Source organism: Labrus mixtus, chromosome 18 (assembly GCF_963584025.1).
Source record: "Labrus mixtus chromosome 18, fLabMix1.1, whole genome shotgun sequence".
Classification (NCBI taxonomy): domain Eukaryota; kingdom Metazoa; phylum Chordata; class Actinopteri; order Labriformes; family Labridae; genus Labrus; species Labrus mixtus.
In genome coordinates this window covers 6,085,117-6,111,899 of record NC_083629.1, presented here as the reverse complement: position 1 = coordinate 6,111,899, position 26,783 = coordinate 6,085,117, and the positions used below count along the sequence as shown (strand labels likewise).

Sequence of the window (26,783 nt, the reverse complement as noted above, 5' to 3'; positions counted from 1 at the left end):
TGAGGATACAAACACGCTCCTGTGGACAGATTGTCTCCTCATCAGGAATTCTCACTGTGTCTCTGTCAAGTCCAAACAATGGCTGCTCAAATCTGTTCCAAGACACAAACACGCGGCGGCAGCTTGGCGCTCGATGAAGCGCTTTAATGTCAGCATCGACGTCTCTTTCTCTCTCGCCGGGATTAGAAGACGGTTTTCTGCCGTGACAAATTTGCTGCTGGTGACACTTTTCATTGTTGCAAGGTGTGAACAGATGGATGCATGAAATATTGAATGTGCAATAGTGTAAGAAAAGGCAGCTGTGTGTTCTCTTCGACATGTAGGCCGAGTCAATCACAAACCAACAGGAATGTTATGGAATGTGTTTCTGCACCGACTGAGAGACAAAGAGATCGAGCTCAGGCCAGACGTGCACATCATTTGTGTTGATGCAGAAATTAGGATTTTTTTTATAATTCAGGCATTTGTGAAGACTTCATTAATTCTGCACCACATATGCAGCTTTTAGAGCAACTTATGCTGCCAAGAAGAGCTCAACAGTGACCGCCCACTTTTTCACCAACTCTGGTTCAGGAAGTAAGTTCTCCATTAACATGTCACAGAATCCTTATAACAACAGATGGAAGCCTGTAACCACGACAACCAGCTACCCCCAATACTCGTGACTATTAAACATTTGGTTCAGCATGAAAAATCGGAGAAAAAGGCAAAATTACAAGACTGTGCACATAATGTATTTACAGAGTAAAGGAACTACACATCCCATAATCCATTGCAAAAGATACAACACATATTGTACATTTAAAAGAAAAGCTGCGGCTACACCTATATGGCTTGTTTTTAGGGATCAGCATATATTTAGTAAACAAGCTGAGATCTGTTCCCCCGACTGTCCAAAAGCCGGTTCACTATGGACAGAGATGTCTGGTATGAAGACAGAATAAATCATTTATTTATTTCACATCAGTCTAATCAATAAATCAGAGGCAGAGCATGAAAAAAGGCAAGCGACGAAGGACGAGAGACAGACGCCCCCCCACCCCCCACCCCACACACACACACACACACACACACACACACCACACCAACCGCACAGCTTTCCTCCAGACCGACACACTGCTGAGGTGACGGTGATAAAAATAGATGATGTACTGAGAGAGAGAAAAAGGGTGAGAGAAAGAGGTTTCAAGGAAAAGATGTAGAGATGGAAAATAAGAAGAAGAAAAAGAGAAAGAAAATCTAAAGGAGTCCTCTGTCTGTCCTCAAGCTGTGCTACGTCTCTGGGTACAGTCTGCACTTATCACCCACACACACACACACACACACACACACAGGCACACAAAAACGCACACACACAGCTGCACACACACACAGAGTCAGGCCGTCCTTGATCTGTTCCACTCACCTGCACACACACATGACCGCGCTGTGAGAGTGAATTATGTATCACTTTTACACAAACTGTCTCCCTCTCAGACGGCAGCAGAATCTAAAATATTTATACATTTCATGTCTTTATACAACACAGAGACGTTTGTACGATAATATTCATGCTTTCTTTGGAATACTTTTTTAACAATGTGTTTATTGTGTTGTGATACAAAGTGTTCAATGGATCCAGAGAGGCGCTCACTCCCTCCACTCTTACATCTATTCATTCAGTGAACGTTTGTACATCTGCTCCCTAGTGGCCGTGTAAGGTATTGCAGTGACTTGTGCGACCCACTGATCCGGGGTCAGTGCTTTGCCTTTTTAATACCGTCTTCTTTTTGTCATTTTCTTTTCAGTCACACAACACAAACCAAAAGTGTATTCTCATTTCTATCAATCTGCTGACTTCACTTTCTTCTCTGAATCTCTGGACAGTGTACTAAAATAATTCATGTTTTTACTGTCCAATGGTTCTGTCAATACCTCTACATTTTATAAATCCTTTATGTTGAAACACTCTACTTAGTCCTTGTATTCCTGGGGCCAAACAGGCATGTTCAGCAGAATTAAGGTAACGACAGTTTGATGGTGTACAATTTTCTTCTTAACTTTTTCTATTCACTGCCATATTCAGTTATACTTTTCATACACTTTTGAAACCAAGCAGCTTTTCTATACCTACTCTCAGATTTTCTATAATTTCTGAATGCAAGGAGCCTGTATTTTTTAATTCAAAGTTTTCTGGTTTATATTTGTTGTAGTTTTATAGTCTGAGTATAGTTTAATGTATGAAGGAAAATCAGTCTGTATGGAGAGCAAACGCATCAGAATGACACCCCGGCTTCAATAAGCAGTAATCTGAGAACGATTAATTCATCTCTATAAACAGATATCTGCATGAAACTAAAGTAAAGCAAACAACCTATCACCAGCAACATTTCTACATGAGTGAACAACCTGCTTTAAGCTCTGTCATCAAAGCAAATCAGTGTTTCAATTTCCAGACTTTCTGGAACGCATCGGAAACGATCGATCAGACTTCCATTCAACAAACATTTTGAAGTGTTTTCTTCTCCTCCTGAGGACTCATGGTGAGTTCCATTTGACCTCGGAAGTCGGAAAATTCAGAGTTGCCGGTCTGATATGTCATCAGGAACGCCCCCCTGAAGTCAGAATTCTGACTTGGAAACTCGGAGCAACTTCAGCCTTCCGAGTTAAAATCCAACATGGCTGCTACGTGGATCAACAGGAACATTTAAGCGGCAACCAACATGTTTATTAGCAGCGTAGTCCTCTTTTTGTTTAATTAAATCAACCACATTGAAAGTATAGTGCAAGTTGGACATTTAGCGCACAAACTATCACAAAGTGTGTTATAGCTAATGTACTCCATGTTGCTTGAACGACTTGGAACTGGAACGCATTTAACTCTGGGGTGACGTCATTCCCAGCTCCGAGATCCCGAGTAAATGGGACGCACCATGACCTGACAAAATTTTAGTCCTGATAATGCAAGAAAATCACAATCTAAAAATCTGTTTATTTTTTGAGTGGAGCCTCTGTGTAACTTACTATTAAGAGTTGGACTGACACTCACCAGATACAGATGAGCAGGTACTCCAAAGAGGGATGTAATAAATGAGGATATTACGGTATTTACTTTGCATTCAGATCTAGAGGGGAGAATTTGGCTTCACTTTTGATCTGACCACACGGCCACATCTCAAGTTGCTAATTGGACCGTAAACAAAGCATCACACAAAATGTGTTTATCGCTAACGGCTGGTTACATCTGAAAGCTCAACAAGCCACAGTTCACAGAGACATGATGATGGTCAATGAGTTCATAGACTGGATTTTTTTCTTTACTTAAATTGTTCTTTAATTAATTCATTGAATAGTATTCTAATATCTTCAGCTTTCTTCTTGAATAACTCCTTTTTAAGTTGTTTTCTCTACAGCAGTGTTTACTGAAAACAAACTGGTGAATCAGTAAAACAAACATGTTGCTGCTTCTTTGTTTCAGCCAGGAGACAAAATGTAGAACAGCAGGATGCAGAGTGGGACCTCCTGACTGACGTTTCTCTCAATCGTCTCTGTCTGCTGATTCACAACTTAAAATGACTTTGCTGTGTCCCCTCATCTGCCTGTTGTTGTGTGTGTAGAAGTATGTGTGTATTTGTGAGAGTGAAACACCACTAACTGGTTCTGACTGAGAAGTGTAGTCACCCCCTTTCTGGTGGACCACCTCATCCTTTTTTGGCCTTTTGAAACGTCGCACATTATTGATAGAAAAAGGAAACTTTTATATGGTTTCACTAAAGCCATAAATTACACATGTTTTTTTTTTTTTTGAAGATAGTTTTGCAGGTAATTAAGCCACCTGTTCTGACCCTGTATCTGGATAAAGAAAAGGTCAAGACAAAAGAAAGACAAGATGTATAGGCTGGTATTTTCCTTCAGTGTTGTTGTTTTAAACTCTTGTATTGAATTATTCCATTAGTCTTGTGGTATTTGTCCCTCCCTTTGTTCCACTGTAATCAGCCAGTTAAATTGATAGTCACAGGTGCAGCATTTAAAGCCAAGATCCACTTTTTGTAATAAATTGTTAACCAGAAAAAAACATCAAATGAGAGCTGACCAGTGCACAGAAGATTCTAAGTGTCTTGTAGAAGAATACAGAGGTAGAAAAAACTGCAGTTCCTTGAGTGTCCAGACGGGGGACGTCAGGTAGCGACGGAGCTGGACACAACGCAAAACTAGGGCAACAATTGCTCACCAACAGTCCAACTGACTGGGACCGACGCACTACAATGTCCTTGGTCTGTCAGGGCCTTAAAAGTAAGGAGGCTTTTTTTTTTTACCATGCTTGTTAGCTCATCCAGTGTTTGTCATACATATTTTTAATTATCTGCCACACTAGCGTCATCATTGTTGGGACGCGAAGACTGGTTATTTTACATTACGTGGTGCTAACCTGTGGTCAGTTGTGCGAGCGGCGAGTATAGCTTAATTTATTTAATACTGATTAATAAACATCTCAGGTCGGCAACCACCACAAATTAAATCTCATTCTGTGGGAAACATGAGGGTAAAATGGCTCGTTGACCAGTTCATGAATAAGTCATGGGTGTTTACTGCTTAGCTTTGATAACTTAGCCTGCCCTACCCTGAATACTCTGCTCTGGAGAATTCAAGAAAAAGAAACGGACATTAGGAAAATAACAATTCAGTGAAACGTGGCCTCACACTTCAGAGTTTCAGCTCTAAACACAGATTGAAGATGACGTCCATTTCGATGCAAGGGAAGTATACTTAGAGTAAATCTGTCGTTCAAATAAAAAATGTGACCATTTTGGGATGATATTTATTGACATTGTGAATTATGACCCAATTAAATCAAAAGTTGAAAATGTTTTGTCTCTTAACGATGTGATGTAATGGAAGTAGAGGGACTCCTTGTAAGCTCACAATCAACTCTGAACATCGAGATCGTATAGGAAGCAAACGCTGACACATAGTACAGACATGTGAGTGGGCACACACACACACACACACACACCCATCCCCCCTCAGGGAGTACGTCCTCATGACGGCGTGAGGATGAAAAGAAAAGGAAGGGTACAATGAGTACTAGTTGTTGTGTTCCTTTAAAACACACAAACATCACTTCAATGAAAAACCTTTTTTTTTTTTTAAAGGATTTTTATGAATTTTGACAGAAAAGAGGAGAAATGTGAAGGTGACGACTTGAAACAAAGGTCAGACTGAAGACACACACGGCCTAAAACACGAGAGGGCGTCAGCTTCACTCATCTTCATTCTATTTTTTAACACAGCAGCTGGAGTGCAGCCATGGTTACCTGACATTTTTAACCTGCTGTGAAGGTGGTAACAAACACTTTTAGACGTGCAGATTTACATTCAGCCGACTTTCTCAGAGTGTCAAATAAGGACAAGTCGTCTATTGTGCTTCACAAAGGAACAACACTGGATCCACTGGAGGAGCAAACCTTAGCCTGTTTTTGGTGAGTCTCATTTCAACTGTAAAAAGTAAGTTACATTGGCCGTCAGAACGGGGGAGGTACCTCCTGTAAACAAAGGCTCTCATTGGCTGTTATCTTTAAATTAGAAGTTAAAAGACGTTGTTTGTCGGTGGTCTGACCCCCGACACTGGGCCGTCAATGTGTGTCTGCTGTATTAAACGTGTAATACGGTTATAAAGTCGCCTTAATGCAGACTTAATGAGAGAAACAAAAGGATGGATCAAGTCCGATCATTGAATACATTTTTATACCAAGTTTAGAAGACAAACTGTTAAATGATGTGGTTGAACTCAAATGAGAGGATGGATCAATGAGCGCAAAAAAGCAACACAACTTTCAGGTATCAGTCGATGATGCCCATGCGTCTGACGAATCAGGTTCCACTATTTAAATCTCGAGTCGGGGGGCCGGCCTTTTGTATCAAAGGGTCTTAAATTGCTGAAATAACGACATCCTGATGCAGACTTGTAAAAAAAAGTTAAAAGTTAAAATAAAGCCACATCGTGTCTGTCCTCTAGAGGAAAAGAAAACAACGTTTAAAATGTTTGTTTGTTGAAAGGAGGTTGGATCGATCATTTCTGATGCATTCAAGGAGGACGGGAAATCTAAACGCAGACTGGCGTTCACTACGCAGCGTCAAGCAGATGCGTGGCTCAAGTCGAGATGTTTGATGTTGAACAGATTGTGAGCTGCACTTACAGATATCTGTTTAAAGAGATGAATAAATCATCTTCAGATTAACAACAAAGGGAGATGGGATGTCCCTGTTATTTAAAGAAAACAGCGGATAGCATTCCCTCTGCTTCTGCTCTGTTTTATCTGCATACACAAAAGCCTGACGCATAATTGCTCACACTCTGACTACAAACGTAGAGAAACAGAAACCAGAACACTTAAAGATTATTAGAGGAGTGACAGAACTCCATTCTTTTCTTGAATGTTTCACACTTTGAACATTTGAACAGCAGAGCAGACAAACACAAGCAGATCTATGCCAGCACTTTTTGACATGTTTGTGTAAATATTAATTTGCAATAGATTCACAGATCAGTGCATGAGGACCTTTACAGGCATGAGCAGAAGTCTACATTAAAGTTTTGCATCTGAATATTTAATGTGGGCTCCAGTTAGTTTAGCATTTAAACACAAAGACAAAACTGCACCAATGAGTAAACCTGTAAATACCACATGTTCTACTTCCTCTGAGTCTGTTTTTATCATTTCCACGGTGTTATCCTGCACCTCTGAGGGGATACAAAGATCTGAACTTTAGAAGTATTCATTTGTAATAGGACATGTAACTTGACTTTTCTAACATATTCTTGATTTCCTTTGTTTGTGATTTTGATGAGTTTAAGGCCCGCCTCAGCTCCAGCTCTTTCCCATCGTTAGGTTGATGGAAACTTTGATAGAGTCAGAATTTCCAATATGGCACCCGCCATGGATCGGCTTCCAAAACAGCCCTTCAGAAACCAATGGGTGACGTCCTTACGGTTTTTATGAGATGGACTGTTAGCCATCACGCCAAGATGAGCTAATCCAGATGACATCGTCTGTGGTATTAGGCTTGACAAAGCATCACAAAGATCATAGACGTAAACAAACCCTTTGACATCATAACCAGTAGTGCCCCTTTAATTTTCAGGGTTTTTGTCATATGTAGCCTACGGGCCAGTCAAGACACAAACAAGTAGACGATACGCCTATTAGCAGCAATGCAAGACAAGTATATAGGCATCTATTTGATTCTGCAGCAGAATCGTTTTTCCGGTGATTGGCCTCCATCACCTCTCGTCTGCTTCATTCAGCTGAACTGTATGTAACCCCCCCTCCCCTCTCTCTCTCTCCCTCTTACTACCAAGTGCTGCAGATACTCTGATGTTGCTGTTTTTCCCACCATGAGATGATGATGATGATGATGATGATGGCAGAGCATAAAGAGGAAGGATACTAAAGAGCTCATCTTGAGAATATTTGCATTATGTCACAATACATTATCTTTAATTAAGGGGAAAGAATGCTTGAGGGTTAAAAAAAAAAAAAAAAAAAAGACGTCGAAAACAGGGGAAAGCATGCTTCATAGTATTTCATATTTTAGTCGTAGGGCAGAGCGTGGCTGTTGTTACATAAAACTCTCATTTTCACAATTATAACATCGACAAAATTATCACATTCAGATAGAAAACCCGTGCAGGAATTTTACGCTGTAGACTATTATTCCGAGGTGGGTGTTCACTGTGTTCAGCAGCAGAGGGCGGGAATAAGGGGGGTGGGTGGGAGGCAGGCTGGCTCCTTTGTCCCAGCGCGAGCCCCGGTTGTGGCTCTCTCGTGCAAAACATGTGCCCCCCCCCACCCCCCTCTCCCTCTCTCTCTCACCCACCCACCCCCCATGTTCACTCCAATATTAAGACTGTGTTGGGGAATTTATTGCAGAAGGGGTTGCATGTGGTTCGGTGATAAATGACAATTGGACTGATATAAAGAGCGAGAACTTCCTCCTCTTATGACATCACAAAACAGCGCTGACAGAGCGTTACCAAGGGTTACTAAAAAAAAAAAAATCGGTTATCGATTTGAAGTCTGAGTGACACGTTTGGTGTTTTTGCGGTGTTTTAAGGAAAGTTAGAGTCCGCTGAACAAACATAAAACACATTGTGAGGGCTATAGGTTATCTGCCCGACCTGCACGTTTTGTGAGAAACACGTTTACACTTTAACACATGCCAACAAATCTGCATGGACGGCGCTATATAACACGGTGTCAAAAGCACACCGCGGATCACGCCGCTTTAAAGCCTCCCGAGTCCGTGAACACACCACGGCAGAATTACTACAACACAAACAAGTGAGGAGATCCTGTGCGAGCAGACAGATTAGTAGATGCAAATCCACGGCTGACAAGAGGCTCCCGTTGTCTGCTACACTCAAAGCGTAACGTAGTAAAAAGCCCGATGCATGCAGGAGAGCTATTATTATCATGATCATTGTAACGCGGTGTTTCCACTTACCCGCTCGTCCTGCCTCGTCTTCTTTCAGTTCCTCAGAGATAAAACAGAGTGAATCCACATTGTGTGTTTGTAAGTCCGCGGTTCTCCGTCAACCGGAGCTTTAAAACGCTTTTAACGCACCGCGGGCATCAGTCGGTGTGTGTCGTAGACGGGTCTCCAGTGTGTGTGTGTGTGTGTGTTAGGATGAAACGCCTTTTCTCCTCTAGGAGCTGCATTGTTGACATTGGCTTCCTGACGTCATGCTAGCCCTCATTCACAACAACGACCAAGCCCCCCTGCTCTTACGATGATGCCCCCCCCCCCCTCCCGGTCCTGACGCTGCAGTGCTGAATTACGCTCCCTACTATGATAACATATCACAATGAAAGGATTATGATTAAGTATGATATCCATTTGTTAGACTGACAAAAATATATAATGGCAAAATATACTTCCACGTCTTGCCAAACCATCAATCAAAGGGATTGAAATCATTGATTAAAAAAAACCTGAAACTTATTATGTAGCCTATTTCCCCGCAAGACCAGAAACAGAAAACAGAAACGACATCTTACGCATATTTGTCGAAAATTAAATCTGTAAGAGACTTTTCTGTCTAAACAACCATCCAAAAGCAAAGGCATTGCACTAGACAAAGAAAAAGTGTGAGAATTTTGGGCTTTTAGTTTGAAAATTAAATGAAAGGATTAATAAATGGTCAAAATAGTCACCAACAGTCTAGTGTAATAATCTTGAAGCACGGGATTTATTAAGAGCCACTGAAGCTGTGAAATCAATGTACTATGAAGACCTTCAACAGCTGTAGTTAGAGCCCTATACATATATATAAGTTGACATGAGGGTCAAAAACAAAGAGGAGGACCCACATCCAGAACTAAACAAAAAGATTTATTGTAACAACAATGCAAAAGGCAAAACAAAAGCTTCCGTGTTCAGAGCCCAAAACCCATTAAAACAAAATAAAAATCCAATTGAAGAAAAACCAGAGTCATGAGGAAAGTCAACAGCACAGACACAACAGAGACTAAATATACACTGGGGTAATCAAACACAGGTGAGGGCAATCAAAACGGAAGGGAAACACATAGGGCCATAAAGATACACATGGCCAAAACTTCAAAATAAAACAGGAAACACTAAAGCTTAAACTTGGAAATAAAAGCCTACACCAAGGAAGAAAGTCACACAAAATAAAATAGGGAGTTAAATCTGAACACTGAAATAAACGTAAAAAAAATCACGACAGAAGTAAAAAAAAAAATTGAAATCAGCAGCAAATAAATACACTGTTGTTAGAAAAGTACACAAGAAAAATACTTAAGAGAAACTGCACAGTTTTTACAAGACAAAGGAGACACCATATGATACACTAAGTATGATACTGAAAAGTCTTTTATATGGGTAACTGTTTAAGAAAAAATCTTTCTGAGAACATTTAAGAGCAAAATCCATAAAGAAATGTTTTTTAATTAAAGTTAACAAAACACGATATCGTCCACCTTATTCATCTGATAATGTTTCCTGTTGAAGCCAGAATCAGTCTCTAAAATCCCTCATCGGTCTGTTTCTAATAGAAACCCTGAACGAGATCCTTGATCCTCCTCAAGGTGACCCCCTTATTCCTTAAAATCTCTTGAAATCCCTCTGGGATACCTGTGCGGCCCACGAGGACCCCTGCAACTGCTGGTCGGAAACCCTGTTCGGTTCAAAGTCACCCTGAACGCTGTCCAAGTGGACCAATGATGCTGCAGAAGTTTCCCTCCTCTCCTTTAAAATTCTCCTATAATCATAATATTTACATTTCTGTTAAAAAGTAGAATTAAACAACATCTATTGACAATATTAACGCTAATCACAAAACCTCACATTGTGCTTGACTGATTTGAAGTCTAAGGAAAATGTCCAGATTTTTCAAAACGCTATAGCGAGTAAATTTAAATTGTCATTCATAAAGCTGTTTGATAGCTCCAGGAATAAATATTCAGCCTTCTTAATCTGTTAGTGTCTTCACTCATATGGCACTTAAATGAAAATCAGACTGTAAAGGGATAAATGGGATGAAGAGAAGAGTAATGGGTTTTGCGGCACGCTCAGGACACTCTGAACAGGACAGAAGGTACGACACGCTTCCTAACACGGAGTTTAATCCTGCGGGAGCTGGCAGAGCGCTCACATTTTATCAGTTCGCCACAGACAGACACCTCTTGGGTCTCATTCTGAGCGGCTGGATTCAGATCAGCCCACATTCTCAATGTCAAGATGTTATAAATAGCCAGAACTGATTTGTGGAGCTCCTCCAGCAGCTCGTATCAGCTCAGAGGGAGAGGAGATGTTCTCAGGGGTCGATGCACGGCTGGTCTGATCGACAAAGAGAAAACCACATCATTTGATCATTCAGATATTTATATATAATGAGTTTACTGGATAATGCAGTTTGTTATCCCATAATAAGCTCAACATTTAATACTGAAAAATGCTTTATGGTCAAAGTGACGCTCTCGGTCTGATTTTCTGACTAAACCGTATTTATTCTTTGATCGATCTCGGGGACATTTTAGTTGCAAAAACAATATCTTCAATCAAAAAGGGTCAATAGGTTGTTGCTTTTCATTGCCTCAGACATTGTTGGTTATATAGTTGGTTGCTCAGGTTGTAAAGCAGGTTAGTTAGTAACTGAAGACGCTGAACCCCGAGTCCACTGCCCTGGTTAAAAATTGAAACACTCAGGAGAACATTTGTACCAAATAAATTTAGCAAAGGCTCAAATTCCAAGCATATGTTTGCAGTTTTTTTTTTGGTAAGGTTGGCCTTTTTTTCTGGCTCCTCGCTCCTTTGCTTCTTACTGGAAACTTAAATATTTTAACTCAAGTGTTCTTGTGTTGACTAAGACATGACCCAGTAACCTGCTCTGGGCCCTGAGCTGAGATGTACTGGCCTTGATTTACCCCGCTTACTTTTCAGTGAACTTTAACCTGTATTCACAGATTCTTCATAAGCAAGTGGTTGGGGATTTGGTATATGAAGTGGTCATGTTTCCATTTGTAGTCAACACAGTCTGTGTGGAGAGCAAAAAGAGCGGAATCCAATCTGTTGTAATTCAATCCCAGACACTTTAGCGCGTAATCTTCGGACAATTTTCTATTTATTAATCTCTATAAACTCTGCAAACAAGTGCAACCAACAGTGTGTGTGTGATGAGTGGACTAAATTATTAAGCATCCTCATCCTCGCTATCGGCACCAGAATTATAAGACTTAAACAAATTATTTATAGTTTTATAAGTAGGTCTTCAATGTCGTAGATGTTGTGTCTAAGCTGTAATGCAGCCATCTGCCACTAGATGGGGCTGTAACTCCGGTTTAAGGTCCTGCTCTGCTGCCCAGATGTAAACAAGCACAGCAGAAGGATAGCATCTTGGAGTCTCAGCGTGGGTAAACTGATATATAAGAACTCAACCAGAGCAACGTGTAACCACATTCAGCACAGACATGTAAAAGTTCAACTACAAAGAGGACAGACGGGTTGGTGGTGGTAGCACTGCTAACGTTAGCCACACTTTGCTAACGTTTAGCCCTGTTGAACAAATTGTGCTCGATGTGGAGTATTGTTTTTATAACAATTCAACTACTCTGAAGTTACATTTCCATTTGATTAAAATGTAGGAATAGGAAGAAAAGGGTAAAGTTGGACAAATTTCCCCTTGCTTCCGGAGTACATACAGTATCATTGTCAGTTGATTTCCGATGGTTCCCAGATTAGTTGAGCTTTAAAACATGATGCAGGTTTCTCCTCGCTGTCACAGAAACTTCTTAATTTCCTCTACAATCCCCGTCCATGTTGCAAGAAAATAAAAGATTGCATGAACAGATTTAGAAAAAAAAAACTGCTTTTTGTTAGACCCTCATGAAGGGGCGTTTCTTCATGACGTCAAGGAATGTAGCTCCGGTCAGCGTGACTGTCTGCTTTGTGATCGTCTAAATGGAAACCAGACGTACAGTATTCTGAGACTGCTGCATAAATTTGGGGGGCGCCATCTTGGAACTTAAAGATACAAAATAAAGTATTTAAATCAAAGCAGCAAAACCAGACATTCATCCAAGTTGATAAAACCTGTGCAGATCATCAGTAACACACACCAACAGCCAACAGATCAACTTAGAGATTCAGGTTTGGGTTAAGTTTTGCTACTAACGCAGCCTGAAGTTGCTGTTGTTAATGGCTCAGCGTACACCAACACATGTGAAATATTATATAATACTAGAGATGGATTAATGGAGACTTGGGTCTATCTGTCTTCTCTTAGTCCATTAAATGTCAGATGATTTCCTTTCTCTACCTTCAACGCACCATGGTGGGTTCAAATTGAGTCCAGCCTTTCATCCAGCAGCTCTCTCGTGTGTGTGTGTGAGTATAAAACCAAATTACCACAGAGCATGTCAAACTGTTATTGAAGGGAGTAGTGGGATCTATAAAAACGGCTGCATTGCTATGGAAACTGCAGCCTCACATTCAGTCCTGCAGTTAAAGTGGGAACACACACCTCCAGCACGAACGGCTGCTAACATCATTAACCTGCTGTACTGAAGCTGCTCGCTGCTAGAACTGCTGCAGGGACAAATTGTTTCACCTCATTAGTTTCTTAATATACCAACAAATCAAAGAAATACTCCCAGCCTATCCTCAATCAGTCGGATCTTATTAAATAGTTGTTTCAATAATGCGAGCTAAACTGAGCATGAAATTAGAAAAATAAAAATGAATATTTTTGTAAATATATGGGTGTTAGGTCTGAAGGAAACTGAAAGTCATGTTTGACTCTTCAATTGCAACATTTTCTGTTTTCTGTTAATTCCAAATGAAGTTATTACTAAGATGCAAACAGAGAGGTTCAGTGTTTCACACATACAGCTATATCAACATTTTTTACATAAATTATACACTTTAGATTATTCATTTTCTTAAATAATTTAAAGGAGCAATCTGTAAGATACCTCCAGAATCAAATGATAAAGTGATCTTACTATATGATCAGACATTAAGGAAACATGCTATGTTGAAGTGCTGGCTTCTCTGACAACAATGCAGCAGCCAGTATGTCCTCCTTCTAACTTTAGATTCTGGTCCTGAATGCTCTGGATTTGTTTGGACCAGAGAAGGTAGGCGGTTTTAAGGCACCCCCCACACGGCCGTTTTGGACGCCCCTCAGTTTGCCAGATATGAGAGCAGTTATCAGGTCAAACCAACAGGTGTTGCAGCGATGGAAGCGGGCAAGAGAAGTGGTTCAGATAGAAGTGATTGTACCTGACCTAAAAAGCCTCTGCATGTTTCTAATAAGCTCCACGAGCAGAAACGTGCTCAAACTAGGATCAATATTGAAGATGCTTTTGAAAAATGGAGAGAGGTTAGAACACAGAAAGGTTTACAGACCGATGCAGAGCTGGATAAACACTGAAGCTTCAGTGTCCACCTCATGGCAACCTGCGTGAGCATCGACTATAGAGAGGAGGGGGGGGGGGGAGGAGACAGCTCTCTACAATGTTTTGAAATTAGACTGCAGTACCCATTTTAAACACTAGGTGTCAGAGTTACATATTGCTCCTTTAAATACTTAGAATCAGAAATACTTCATTAATCCCAGGAGGAGATTTGGTAAACTGAGAGATTTGCATTTTGACTGTCGCCCGTCAGCATAAGCAAAACATTTGGGTCAGTGTTACAGCCGCAGTCTTACATCTGTCTCATGTGGAATCGATTTGTGGATACATCTTTGCTACACCAGGCGCGGTGTAACGGTTGCCTCAGCTCCAGCTCTCAGCCTGTCGTTAGGTTGACTGAAAGTTAGGCTGAGACAACATTTCCAGCAAGGAGACCGCCATCGATGGGACTCCAGAGCCTCCTGCAGCAACAGATGGGTGACGTCACTCCGGCTTCATCCATTAATATTTACAGTCTTCAGTTAATAATTGTAAATGATGAGAACAGACAAAATGCTATAAAATAGTTTCTTTACTTTTTTTTCTAAAAGCACTTAACTGCAGTCTGTACATTTAAAATGACACGAAAAATGTTGCAGGAATCACAGGGCTTCAATCGAAAGTTTTCATACAATAAACTGAGATTAAAAAAAAAAAAAAGATCTGTACAAGAAGGCGACGCCTGAACTAACATGTTAAAGTAAAGAAATCCACAGAAAACTCAAGTGTGAATACAAAACATGCAGATGTGATGAAACAGAACAAGTGCAGTGCAAAGTAATGTGAATACAATCCTGTGAGATATAACTGTGGGGGAAAAAAGTGAATAAATGAACATTTAAAAACAAAACATCTGCAAGGCTAATTTAAAAAAAAAACACACACCTCTGCACACATCTGTTCTGTCTTCTGCAGCACACTCCCTTTGGTTTGTCTCGTGTTCACAGTCTTAATGGGCTAAAAAGACGCCTTCCCTCTTTTCATCAAACACAATCAAACAGGCGCGATTCACTGGATATATAAACATGTGAATTTACAAAGGACACTTGTAGATACAGCTCAACATCTCAACAAAGACTACATGGTAAAAATAGATATTAGAAGGCCACAAGGAAATATACCGTTCCCGTCCATTTCAGGGTCACAATCCGAGTGAATGTCTTTGGTCTCACCACAGCGACACCATCAGGAAAGATTAGACCGTTTAAAAGGAACCACATCATCCTTTTAGCGAGGAGCAGGGAGGATGTGGTTTGTCACATCCCAATACTTTCATTTACCTGGAGACAACCAAAGGAGGTCAAATGTATTCAAAAGTCAAGTTATAATACTGGTTTTCTTTTTTTTTTTAGAGTTATGTTTTGGGCCTTTTTGGTGTTATTAGATCAGACAGCTGACGAGAGACTGACAGTGACAAAAACAACAACGTTTAGTAGTTGTGATGGAGAAAGTTTACTTGAAGCAATTATCCAAATCTATTTGTTCCTGTTAGTTAGGGCTTTCATACTGGCAGAAAACTCCTGAAAATCTCCAGCTATTTCCCGGAGGAGCTGCATGTGTGAACGCAGCAGGATATAATCAGGAGAATTTACCTCGAGCCAATAGGAGGGGCAGTGACGTTTCTATTCTGTTACTGCTGCACGGTGCATAAAGTGTCTGCATGCGACCGCTACGATCTCTGTGCTCTAATGAACCTGCTGCATTATGTTTTCTGTTCTCCAGTATGTTCTTCTCCACTCTTTAGTTCAGATTGTGATTCTGTTGAACTATACATAGCAGTGATATAAGACAAATATTCTCATTATATCATTGTATAGCGGACTCTGATACTTCCCTCTGACAGGGATAGTCTCCCGCTGTGAGTATATGTGAACAGCCAGATCAGGAGAATCTCCGGAGCAGTCCTCCTGCAATTACCTAGATATGTTCAGGAGTGTATATGTGAAAACGGCTAATGAGAGGCCTTGGGTTTTTTTTTTTTTCAAGCTGCCTTATCATCACTAAGTTTATATTTCATTACACAAATGTGGAAAATTGAAATGCCATTGTAACTCTTAAGCCTCTAATTGAAGACAAAACGCTGTGATTCTAATGTTTTCTTGACACTTTCTTCTTAGTTCTGTTTCCTCATGATTTCTGGGTTGTCCTCCCTTTACAGTCAGTTCATGGAGTGAATCCTCTCATCCTTCAGAAGTTTAAAAAAAAAAAAAAAACGGAAGAGGAAACGTGGACCACCTGTCCTAGCTGTGGTGCTGGTTCTTACTCTTGATCATGCTCAGCTTGCTCTTTAAGCCCTGAGCTTGGGTTGACAGGCTGCTGTTGTCCTCCAGCAGCTTGCTGTGCTCCTGGATGAGTCTGGATGAGGTCTGCTGCTCCCTCTGGTCCTGCTCCAGCTCGGACATCAGCTCCTGTCTGAAACACACAGAGAGCCCGCAGTCAGCACATTATGGACATTTCTTTTGAAACGTGCAGGAACAGATCGTTCATGTGCCTTTGGGAGGAGGAGCACTTAGTGTTCATGTAAAGGCAGTTTGACATGTCAGTCTCATGATGAATACACACTCTGCTCATTTCTGCATAAAAGTCATGACCGCAATCAAACGAGGTCAAACGAGGAGCTCTGTTAAACCTGAGTTAAAGAGGGACATAAAGATGGCTGCAGCACAGGGGTCAAACATGCACTGACTAGAGAACAGTCCAGGGTTTAACCCCGCCTCTCGCCCAATGACGACAGGGATCAACTCCAGCCCCCCCGCAACCCCGAACAGTAACAGCGGTATATATCATAGATGTATGAATGCTTAGGCTTTAATGATACAGATTTCATCTTCGGGGTTGAGACAGAGTATAACTTCAGGTTTTCTTGATCTGACTTACTTCCTCCGAACAAGCTGAGAGATCTCGGACTGGACCTTGAGGTACTCCTGAGCCATCCTGATGTGCTGCTCGAACACGGCCATCGACTCTTTGGAGTTCGGACACGGAGCCAGAGGCTGAAGACGAACAGAACACTTAAGGATTAAATACATTTATTCACATAGCGCTTAGTCTGTGACCAAAGTACATCACCTGACATGTACTAAATGTGTGCATGCCTTTGCAAAAAAAATACTGAGTGTCTACATGAATCTTCCTGCTCACCTGCAGACGGTCAGAGACAAGAATTGATTGCAGACTGAGCTAAATGTAATGACTCCATGTCTCAGGGGATAAAGACAGCTGAATGTATTCTTAGATAGTGAATAAGTTAATTTAATATAAAAATAAATAAATAAACATTGCAAAGAAAGCCGAGAAGAGAGTGAGAGAGTGTGTAAACTCACCTGTAACTGATGATCCAGTTTCAGGTAGGCCAGGGGAATGGAGCTGTCCAAACCGTTTGTGGCTAAAACACACACACACAAAAACACACAAGTGTTGAGAAAACACACACACACACACACCTGCACAGAAACAACCACTTGTTGGTTGCATTTTAACGCTCCCTAGTGGTTAAGAGTGGTCAGTACAACATGAATTAAAGCTTTGAATTTGGTCCGTTCTCACACCGCTCCCTCCTCACTCAGACTCCAGCACTGACGCCACGCCCACAGCTGAGTGAAGGTCCCTTTGGTAAAGTGGAGGTGATACAGTACATCAAGAAACCTTTGGAAAAAACTCCCTTCAAACCCACGGAAACAGCAACTTCATATAAAACCACAATTTTTACATCAATAACAAGCTGTCTGGATAATAAAGTTAGGCAGACTCATTGAAATCACTCACTACACTAATATGAGAAATAAAATCCTACATATTTGGTGCCACTCCTTCTTTTTTAAATAACATCTCATCATCTAAATCTGATGTTTGTAAGATGATTGGTCATTGTGAGTCCATATAAACATAAAACACTTTACATGTTCTGGTTTAAAGACTTGAAAATCATTAATCAGATCAGGATTATAAGTTAACTTAGATTTTTGACATCTGTATGATACTTCTATTGTATCTCATGTAGAAGTTGCAGATGATGATTTCTGATTTATTGAGCGTCCATGATGGCAGAGAAAAGCTTGATCAAACTTTCCTGACGTTGTACATGTCCTGATAACTTTATGTGTTTTACATTTTTACCTAGCAGTAAGCCAGTCTTCTATCAAGGATCTTTAACTTAAAGGTCACGTATTCTCCTCCTCTTCAACCAGTTTAAATAAGTCTCAGAGCTCCCAATGAAACATGTGTGTGAAGTTTCTTGTTCTAAATCCACTCTGATCCTGTATTTGATCATGTCTATAAACCCCTCTATTTCAGCCCTGCTCAGAACAGACTGTTTCTGTGTCTGTACCTTTAAATGTAAATGAGCTGTGTCTGACCACGCCCCCTCTCTGGAAGGGCTTGGGTGGCTCGGGCTTTCTCACTCCATGTCCTATTGTTTACTGTGAGAAGTCAGACTCAGAGGGCAGAACAAACACCTAGCTGTGGGAGTGTCACCCACCTGGGGGAGGGGTTACTGCCCTTTGTGATGTCATGAAGGGAAAATCTCCAAACGGCCTGTTTGAGCACACATTTTCTGAAAAGTGGAGCAGGCAAAAGGCGGAGAGGATGGACTTTTCTCATAAATGGGGGGTTTGTAGACAAACTAGGGACTCATTAGTGTTAAAAAACCATAAATAATATGTGCCCTTAAAGTTGAGGACAAAGCTTCTCCTGATTTTAGCCTGCCAGCAATGCTAACTCCTGCTTTAAGACACACCATCAGATATTCAGTCTGACTGCAGATTCAGGATCAGTTGTTATGCAGGCTCATACCTGGGGGGCTGAAGGTCATCCTCAGCTCTGATTGGCCGCTGGTGGTCACAGGGCTGGTGCAGTGTGTGGGGCTCTGGGAGCGTCCTGGTTGGCTCTCTACACTTGAGACTCTGGACAGACCGGTACGCAGAGTGGCTGTCTGAGGGGGGGGGGGGGGGGAGAGAGAGAAAGACGGTCATGGGTTAAACAAAACAGTCCCGACAGGACGGTCTGTTTTTAAAGCTTTTTATCTTAGACAAGCTTCTGATATTTTATAAAAGAAAAAGTTACACAAGTTGTTAAGTCGTGATTTTATAAATGGAGAAACATCTCAGAGTTCAGGGGTCTTTCTCTCAGCCAGGGGCCGGAGAACGTCATCATACATCTGTTTTGTTTTTCAGCCCGATTACTGAAATGTTTTGTTTGTTTACAAAACTCAGCTGATCGTAGCGATGTGTTTCAGCCTGCCTTCATTCGTGCAACGTCAGTTCATGAAGTGATTCAAAGATTTTGATTTTATAATCTAACCATATGACACAGCTCAGTTAAATCACTGAACTGCTTCTCTTTTTTCTGTTGGAGATCTCAGTTTTGGGGTCATCTAGACCTCCAAGTTGCTCTCCATTATTGATCCTTTCCAGCTGCAGACTACAAACAGACTCATAGAAGAAACTCCCCAGAATACTTTGCAATTGAAGCAGGGTCAAATTGAAAAAATGATTGAAAAGATTTGGGAGTATAAAGGAAATACAAAAAACATTATTAAGTTATTTGTGATTAGTTATTCTTTACCTTTGAAGGTTTGAACTGAAGTGGAAATTTGGCCTCGAAACTCTTGAGCGTTTCCTCTCGTCCCGTTGAGTTTCTGTGCTCTGAGTTGTCGTCGCTCCGGTTACTGTTGAAGGTGTAGTCAGCGTACGAGCCTGCAGAAACACACACTCGGCCATCAAACCCATTCTCTGTCTGTGTCACGCAAAGTATCTAACACACACGTTCATATCCTAGTGTTGAATTTTTTATGTTGATGTTGAAAATATTAATGCATCAGTGGAAGCTGCAGAGCGGTTCATCTACCTGTGCTGGTGGCCGATGACGAGCTGCTCCTGTCGTCTGACGACTGATGAGAGAGCTTGAGAGGTTCATCAGAGCCCGGGAAGTACTGGGAAATCAAAAGACACCAATCAACGAGTTAGTGACGGGTTATAATGTCAACCAATCAGCTGTCATGTCTGTGTGTTAGAGGGCACTTTGATGAAGCCTGAGCACATGTTAAACCCGGGTTCATTCAGTATGTCCAGCTGCTGTTCCTTAAAGAGGTTCACATCATTAAGTTACTGTGGCACTGATCAGAACAACACTAGCTTTGTCATGGTTAGGCTGGATTTCATGTTTAGCCTCCCTACAGGCGGTCAATCTGAAGGTGTTTACATCGATCTCTGACACACAGGTGCTGACGTGTCAATTATGCAAACCAGGTAACATAACCTGCCTCATAGGGATTTAGTGCCCTGAATATCTTCAGCATTTCATTTTCAACATCTTTAACATTTATTTTCTGCAAATTGAATGCAGTTCAAAATCAGAATCTTCATCAGAACTTGAACCCACGACATCACAAACCCGAGCAGAGCGTTGCAGCAGACTGCACCAACACTGAGTTGATGTTTATCTCCGGTTCACTTTGCACATGTTTCTCCTGTTTGCACGGCAAAAACTGGGAACGAGTTTGGTTATTAGACAGATGTATTCTGGGAATTTTTACTTATTTCTACCTCATACAGGCCGTACTGATCATTATGTGATCATTCCTGTACAACATCCTCCAAACTAACTATCAATAAGCAGTAATTAGGAGGGTAAACTCTCAGTGAATGGCCTGTTAGCTATGGACTATGTAGAGTAGGAAACTCTTAATAATGACTGATAAGCAGCCTGTATGCTACTAGTTAGCATGCTAATAAGCAGCTTGTTAATGGTGAATATGGTGACCTTCATTTAAAGTGTTATATTTTCTTATGCCATGTGTTTCTCATATTGTGTTGTATTGTGCAGCCCTCTGTATTTGAACAGTGTGTGATGCGTCTTTACCTTCATGAGGTTGCTCATGGTGTTCTTCACCTCCTCCATGGACGGTCTCTGACTCGGTTCTTTGTCCCAGCAGCGGGTCATCAGACTCTCGATGGGCTCAGGGAGGTCTTTGATGAGAGGAGGACGCGTACCTGCCGACACATGAGACACTCAGTCAGAGGACGGTTTCCCCTTCAGCTTGCATTTCAATCCCCACGATAAGCAAACGCTAACAGCACAGTTAGCAAATGTTAAAGCTAAAATATCATAAATAGTAAAAGAGAATCAGCTGCTGGTGGAGATGCTGCAGGACTTCTCTCACCTCTGTGCACGGCCCACATGATACAGAACGCCGAGCCGCCGATCTCGTCAAAGGGCTTCTTGCGTGTGATGACCTCCCACAGGATGATTCCCCAACTGAACACGTCACACTTCTCACTGTAGTTACTGCCTGAAATACACAAAGACGTTACATTCACTGCAAAATGTACAGGCCGCAAAATGAAGGTAAGACTGAAGGTCTCATTTTAATACTAAATTCAAGGTGCATGCAAGGGGCAACAGGTGTATCCAACTGCAGCTGTGAAGGGTTCAAAACCATTAAGGCAAACATATATCCCCCCTGATAGTGAAGACTAGTTCAGCAGCTCTTGTTTTCAGACTGAGGAGTGAACGCAGCGTTTGTGTTTTAACCTTCGAACACCTCCGGAGCCATCCAGGCGGCACTTCCTTTGTTATTGGTCATGTACGTCTGAATGTCACACGCTGTTCCAAAGTCACAGATCTTCAGCACGGTCCCACGAGCCACCAGCAGCAGACTGAAACAGAGCGGAGGTCAGAGGTCAGAGAATGACTGAGGTATCACTGATACACCTCCGCAAAATATATACCTGTTAGAGGAAAAGGAAAACCGTCGCAAGTTTACATCAGAGGAGCACCAAGTTCAATCAATTAAGTTGTTAGAATTCATCCTCCATTGAAGATCAATATCTGTGCAAATCTGAAGGGCTCAGATTTTTGAGTCTCGTCTGACGGTTGAACACACTCACCCACAGATCAGAGCCTGTGGCGGCCGACGAGGTCTCAGTTCTATCGTTAATGTGTTTGCAGCGTTTTTGATGGTAATGAAGTTGTTTCGACTTTTCTGCAGCAGGTCGCTGCACATGTTTTGGACTTTTACAGGTGTGCTTTTTTTTTTTGCATGTTTCTGAATATGCTGCACGTTGTTCTCAATCAGAAGTTGCATTAACTGAGTTTTTTCCTTCTTTGAGGGAATCTTTTTTAAAAATGAAGTGAAAAATCTGAAGCCATTCGGATCACTGAGGCCGTGCACCACACCGTTTAAATTCTCACACAGCGCTGTCATTGGCCACATGGAGAGGACCTGCAGTAGACCTTCCTGTAGTTGCTGGCTCATATGCGACATGGATATCAGGACGCCTCTCCCTATTTGGGTGCACATTGAAGAGTCAGACTGGAGGCTTTTTGAGCACTTGTCAGCCACCGTACAAGACACGACCACGGCTAAAAACAGATTAATAATGGTCATTTTCACAAACTGTTTATGTCTCTTTACTTAAAGCTCACAGTGGAGGATACTTTTTAGGGTATTTTCCCCTTTAAATCCAAAACGCTGTTCTTTTTTTTTTAATTCCATTCCTGACGACATAAATCTTGTGTGTGAAGCTTTTATTGGGTGTTTCATCACAGGGATTCCCCTCGGGCATTTCTTTAACTCTGCATGCCAAGTAACATGCACAGACTTTTATTCTTTACGTAAAGTCTTGTTAAATCTTGAACTTCTCGGACATGTTCGCAGTTTGAAGCTCGAGATGAAAGAAACACTTCTCCTTCTCGGAGTTCTTCTGAAGAGAACCTCTGAACTGTGCGACCTGGTTTTTATTGATCGTGGAGAGACTCTTACTTTGGCGGTTTGAGGTCTCGGTGGATTAGGGCTTTGGGCTTCATGGCGTGCAGATATGCGACTCCCTGTGCACACTGCAGACACCAGCTCATGGCGTGCGCCGCCGTGTAGTGAGCCTGGGGGTCTGCGCTGTGCAGGACTGAGAGTGACAAAGAGAAGGGAAGAAGAAGACAAACATGAGGACAAACACATGATGGAGCAGCAGCAACATTATGTCAGTTCAGTTAAAAGCTGAGTCCAGATCAGGGACGTCGGCCCTCCATAGACCGTCTGAAGCCCCCGGGCTCTGTTTGCACCATCAGCTGATGAAGTTTGGACACTAAACCACTTGTGCCTCTTGAGCTGTGTATTAGTGTGTGTGTGGTGTAACGCTGCAGCCACACTGCATACGACAAGTTGCTAAATGTCACGCCCCGCTCGTCGTCTAGTCTCCCTGCGGCTTGTGTTTCCCAGCAGCCATGTTGTTTCCCGGTTTGAATGCTCGGGGAAAATAGCCTTCCCTGTCAATCAACAGGAGAATCCAGAATAACCAATCAAATTGTGGATCTCGCAGCTAACATCACACTCATTTGTATATTGTTCACTTAAGATCCATTTTTTTGTCCCACCCCTTTCTCGGTTCTCGTGCCTGCGCCTGCTCGCCAAGCATCCCACAATCCTTTGCCCTACTTGCCTGTCGCGTCCGAATACAAAGTAAATGGGGGCGTGTGAATAGTCGTGTATAGGGGGGCCGGGCCGTTAGAGGACTCTGGGTCTCCAGTCGCCTTTAGAGCTGATAATCATCATTATGACCGACTCACTAGAGGCGATAAAATGTGCCTAAAAAGTGCAGGGTTCATATATTCACTACGATCTGGCGTCAGGTTCCCCTCTCATCACACTTCTTTTTCAACTTCAAGGTGTGTGTTTGTGTTTGTGTTTTGCTTACAATCATTCTTTCATTCTTTTGCGGTTTGAATCGTGAAGTTTTGTGAACACACACGTCATGACTTACGGTTATACAAGGAGCCACACTCTGCGTACTCCATGACCAGACAGACCTGAGAAAACAAGTTAGGCAAGATTCAGGAGATGACATTGAATGAATCATAAGAGCAGGAACAGATATATTTGATGACAGTACAGGAGTTTAATTATGGCTGGCCGATATGACGATAAATATCAAATCATTTTCTTTTTCAGATGTAAAGTCAGATTTTTTACTGAAACCAGATGGTTAATAGAGGTTTAATTATTCTTTCTGTGAGAACATGACAGACTCTACTTGAACAGAGGAAAGTTTCACCATCATGAAAACTCTGAGAAAAGTAAGACTGTGATAATTATCTTTACCGTTTTATCGCCCAGGCCGAAGTTTAATAGTAGTAAAGGTTCATTTTGGTGTGCATTAACACAAACCAAAACACATAGAGGTTGTGTGTAATTTACAGAAAAAATGAAGAATTAAATTAAAAAGGGAAGATAAATGGCGTAACAGTCTCAGTGCTGTTGTGTGGATTACTCACTGGATTGTCACAGGAGCCGTACAGCTTCACGATGTTCGGGTGATTCACCCGAGAGAGCTGCCGGAGCTGAGTGCAAAAAGATACACACGTTACTATTCATACGATCATTAGAATAATAACTTTATTCATATAGTGCTTTAAAAACAGATGTTTACAAAAAAACGAGTTAACAGAATAAGCATCAATATTCAGGCCAAACAGAGAGGGCGCTACACAGTGCAGAATAAAAGTAAAAGACCAAAAAGAAGAAATGCATATGGAGATGAGCTTGTCGACTTTGTGCATCTGAAGGCTTGAAGGTGGTTCAGATGGAAAACACACTCTGACCTCTTTGACACAGAGTTATTCCTTCAGGATCAGTTAAAAAGATACGGTGTGCTTCACAGATATAAAGCCACCTGAAATCATTCACGAGGGGACTGAGCTAACCCCTTTCTGAACAGCTCCCAGACTCTGGAGATGTCATGATGTGTCGGTTTAGTAGAAATAAAGCTGAGGTAAGTTCGAGTCCTGCTGCAAATAGAAACAAAGACGTTAAATGTACCTCGACGAGGAAAGCGTTCCTCTCATTCTCGCTCTCGATGGTTTTGATGGCTACATCCTTTCCTTTCCAGATGGCCTTAAAGACGACGCCGAACGTCCCTCTGCCGACCGCCTGAAGAGAGGAAATATAATACAGTTATACCTCAGACAAGGAAGGATGTTAATAACATTTAATACCAAAAAATAATCATTTATAGGCTGGAAAACATGATCTTTTGTAAAACTACACTTATTTACAGAGTTATGATGAAGGAAATCTGATATCAGAGAAAGTATGACCTACAGTGTGACTTTCAAGAACAAAAAAAAAAATAACCTTACGACAATAAGTCGCAGACTTCAGAGCAATCTAACACAGAAAGGCAATGTGTTATACCAGTTTTAAATTGGTTCAGTTTGATATTTTCCTTAAAGGTGCACTATGTAGTAGTGAAATGTGAAGTTATTGAAGTGAAACAATTCTATGATATATTTTCTGAACTAAAAACACAAACTTTACTCAAAGAAAAAATGGGTCACTGGAACCCTATTTAGAGCTAAAAAGCTACCAGGAGAGTTACAGTTTCACTGTTGCGGCCCCCCAACATAACTTCTCTCATAGCATTTTATCTTCAGTGTTACAGGGACTACATTTTCCTCAGAGGACTGTATTTGTATAGAGTTATGGACATATAGCACATAATCTGTACACTTCTCCAACTTCCATATTTCTCTACCAACACTCTGTAGTGCACCTTTAATGCTGTTTGTTCAGATACTCCCATAAATTCTGGGTTCTTTGAGTTGTGTCATTATGGCACACGAAGGGACATCAATTAAAGTTATTATTTCCTGAATGTTTCATTAAGGTGCTTTTTATAAATGTTGTATTAGTCGATGAAGCAATAAACAAGAAATGGTTTAAAGTTTGTGAGCCCTCAGGGGCCCCCTTACAGGTCTGGACTCGGTCTGGGGCCCCAAGCAGTTGCCTGCCATGACTGTTGACAAGCAGCGCCTCTTAATACGACACACTCCCCTAAATATCAGAGGAGGGGGGTTTTAATGTGCAAACTTCTGTTTAATGGAAAGTCCTTGTCAAACTTGAACGCCTCACTAGATGCTTTAAACAGCAGGGCCTCGCTGTGGTTGTTTTAATGCCTTTTAGCTTGTTTCAGAGGCTGTTTGTTAAGGTTTCTGTTTCTAACACTGAAGGACAGCTGACGGTACAGTTACACAAGCATCCCGTTGTGTTCATGAACATAAAGAAAGAATAGAAAGCTGAGATTTCACTGCGACAACTTGAACATCTCTCCCTAACATTTCTGCACAGCTAGTTTAAGTAGGAGCCTTTTGTTTTCTCTCTGTGAGTGTGTTTAGTATCAGTAAGTTTACCGCTTCGACTTGGATGTCTTCATACTGGATGTCTTCAAACAGACAGCCGGCTGGAGTCTCCACCATCACGGCGACGAAGCGGAGCGGCTGGGACACTCCTCAAAAAACAGGAGGTGAAGTTAAAACCCGGAGCTCTTCTTGTGATAACCAGGACACACGCACACACACAAAATGAGCCGTCGATGCTGCTGTGTTTTGGCTCCAGTCAATCAGTCGTTTTCATCTGTTGCGGGGAAATCAGGAAGTAGGCAGCCACCAGCAGCAGCAGCTAACGCAGCGTTACTGAAACATCTGAGTGTTCGTGAACGTCTCACCGCAGAAACAGTACGAAAAACAGCGAAACGGAGCTTTTTGACTCGTTAAACCGACTTTAAAGTGATTTAAAAACTACATAGCAGCGCTCATCTTTAGATTTGAAGTCTTCTGAGGTGAATAGTAGGGTGGAGGGCTTTGTTAAACACGCCCACCACGGAGTCGCGCTCTTGAATGCAGCTTTGTTTTGTTTCTACGTGGTTAAGAGTCTCCACAAGGGGCGACAAACAATATTTCCATTACTGCATTACTAATACTGTAATAGTTCTTCTGTAGCCTGCAGTGTTGTACATTCTGTAGCAGACAACCCCCTCCCTCACGTCTCACACACAC

The 26,783-nt window shown here is 41.6% G+C and overlaps 2 protein-coding genes across 2 annotated transcripts in view; both read right to left on the bottom strand.

The window, feature by feature from the left end:
- bach2a (BTB and CNC homology 1, basic leucine zipper transcription factor 2a) overlaps positions 1-8,687 on the bottom strand; it is a 37,897-nt gene extending 29,210 nt beyond the window's left edge. The window contains exon 1 of the mRNA XM_061063349.1: positions 8,485-8,687. The gene's annotated coding sequence lies outside the window, so the exon portion shown is untranslated. The remainder of the gene's footprint in view (positions 1-8,484) is intronic.
- A 5,785-nt stretch (positions 8,688-14,472) lies between these two features.
- On the bottom strand, positions 14,473-26,594 carry LOC132993028 (mitogen-activated protein kinase kinase kinase 7-like). Its single transcript, XM_061062665.1, has 14 exons — positions 26,139-26,594; positions 24,769-24,879; positions 24,225-24,290; positions 23,714-23,759; positions 22,720-22,858; positions 21,489-21,613; positions 21,118-21,246; positions 20,817-20,947; positions 19,803-19,887; positions 19,521-19,651; positions 18,750-18,888; positions 17,282-17,343; positions 16,836-16,951; positions 14,473-16,370 (listed from the first exon to the last, which is right to left on the bottom strand). The coding sequence occupies exons 1-14, from the start codon at positions 26,202-26,204 to the stop codon at positions 16,199-16,201; spliced, it is 1,518 nt and encodes a 505-aa protein (XP_060918648.1). The 5' UTR covers positions 26,205-26,594; the 3' UTR covers positions 14,473-16,198.
- Between the last annotated feature and the right edge of the window lie 189 nt (positions 26,595-26,783).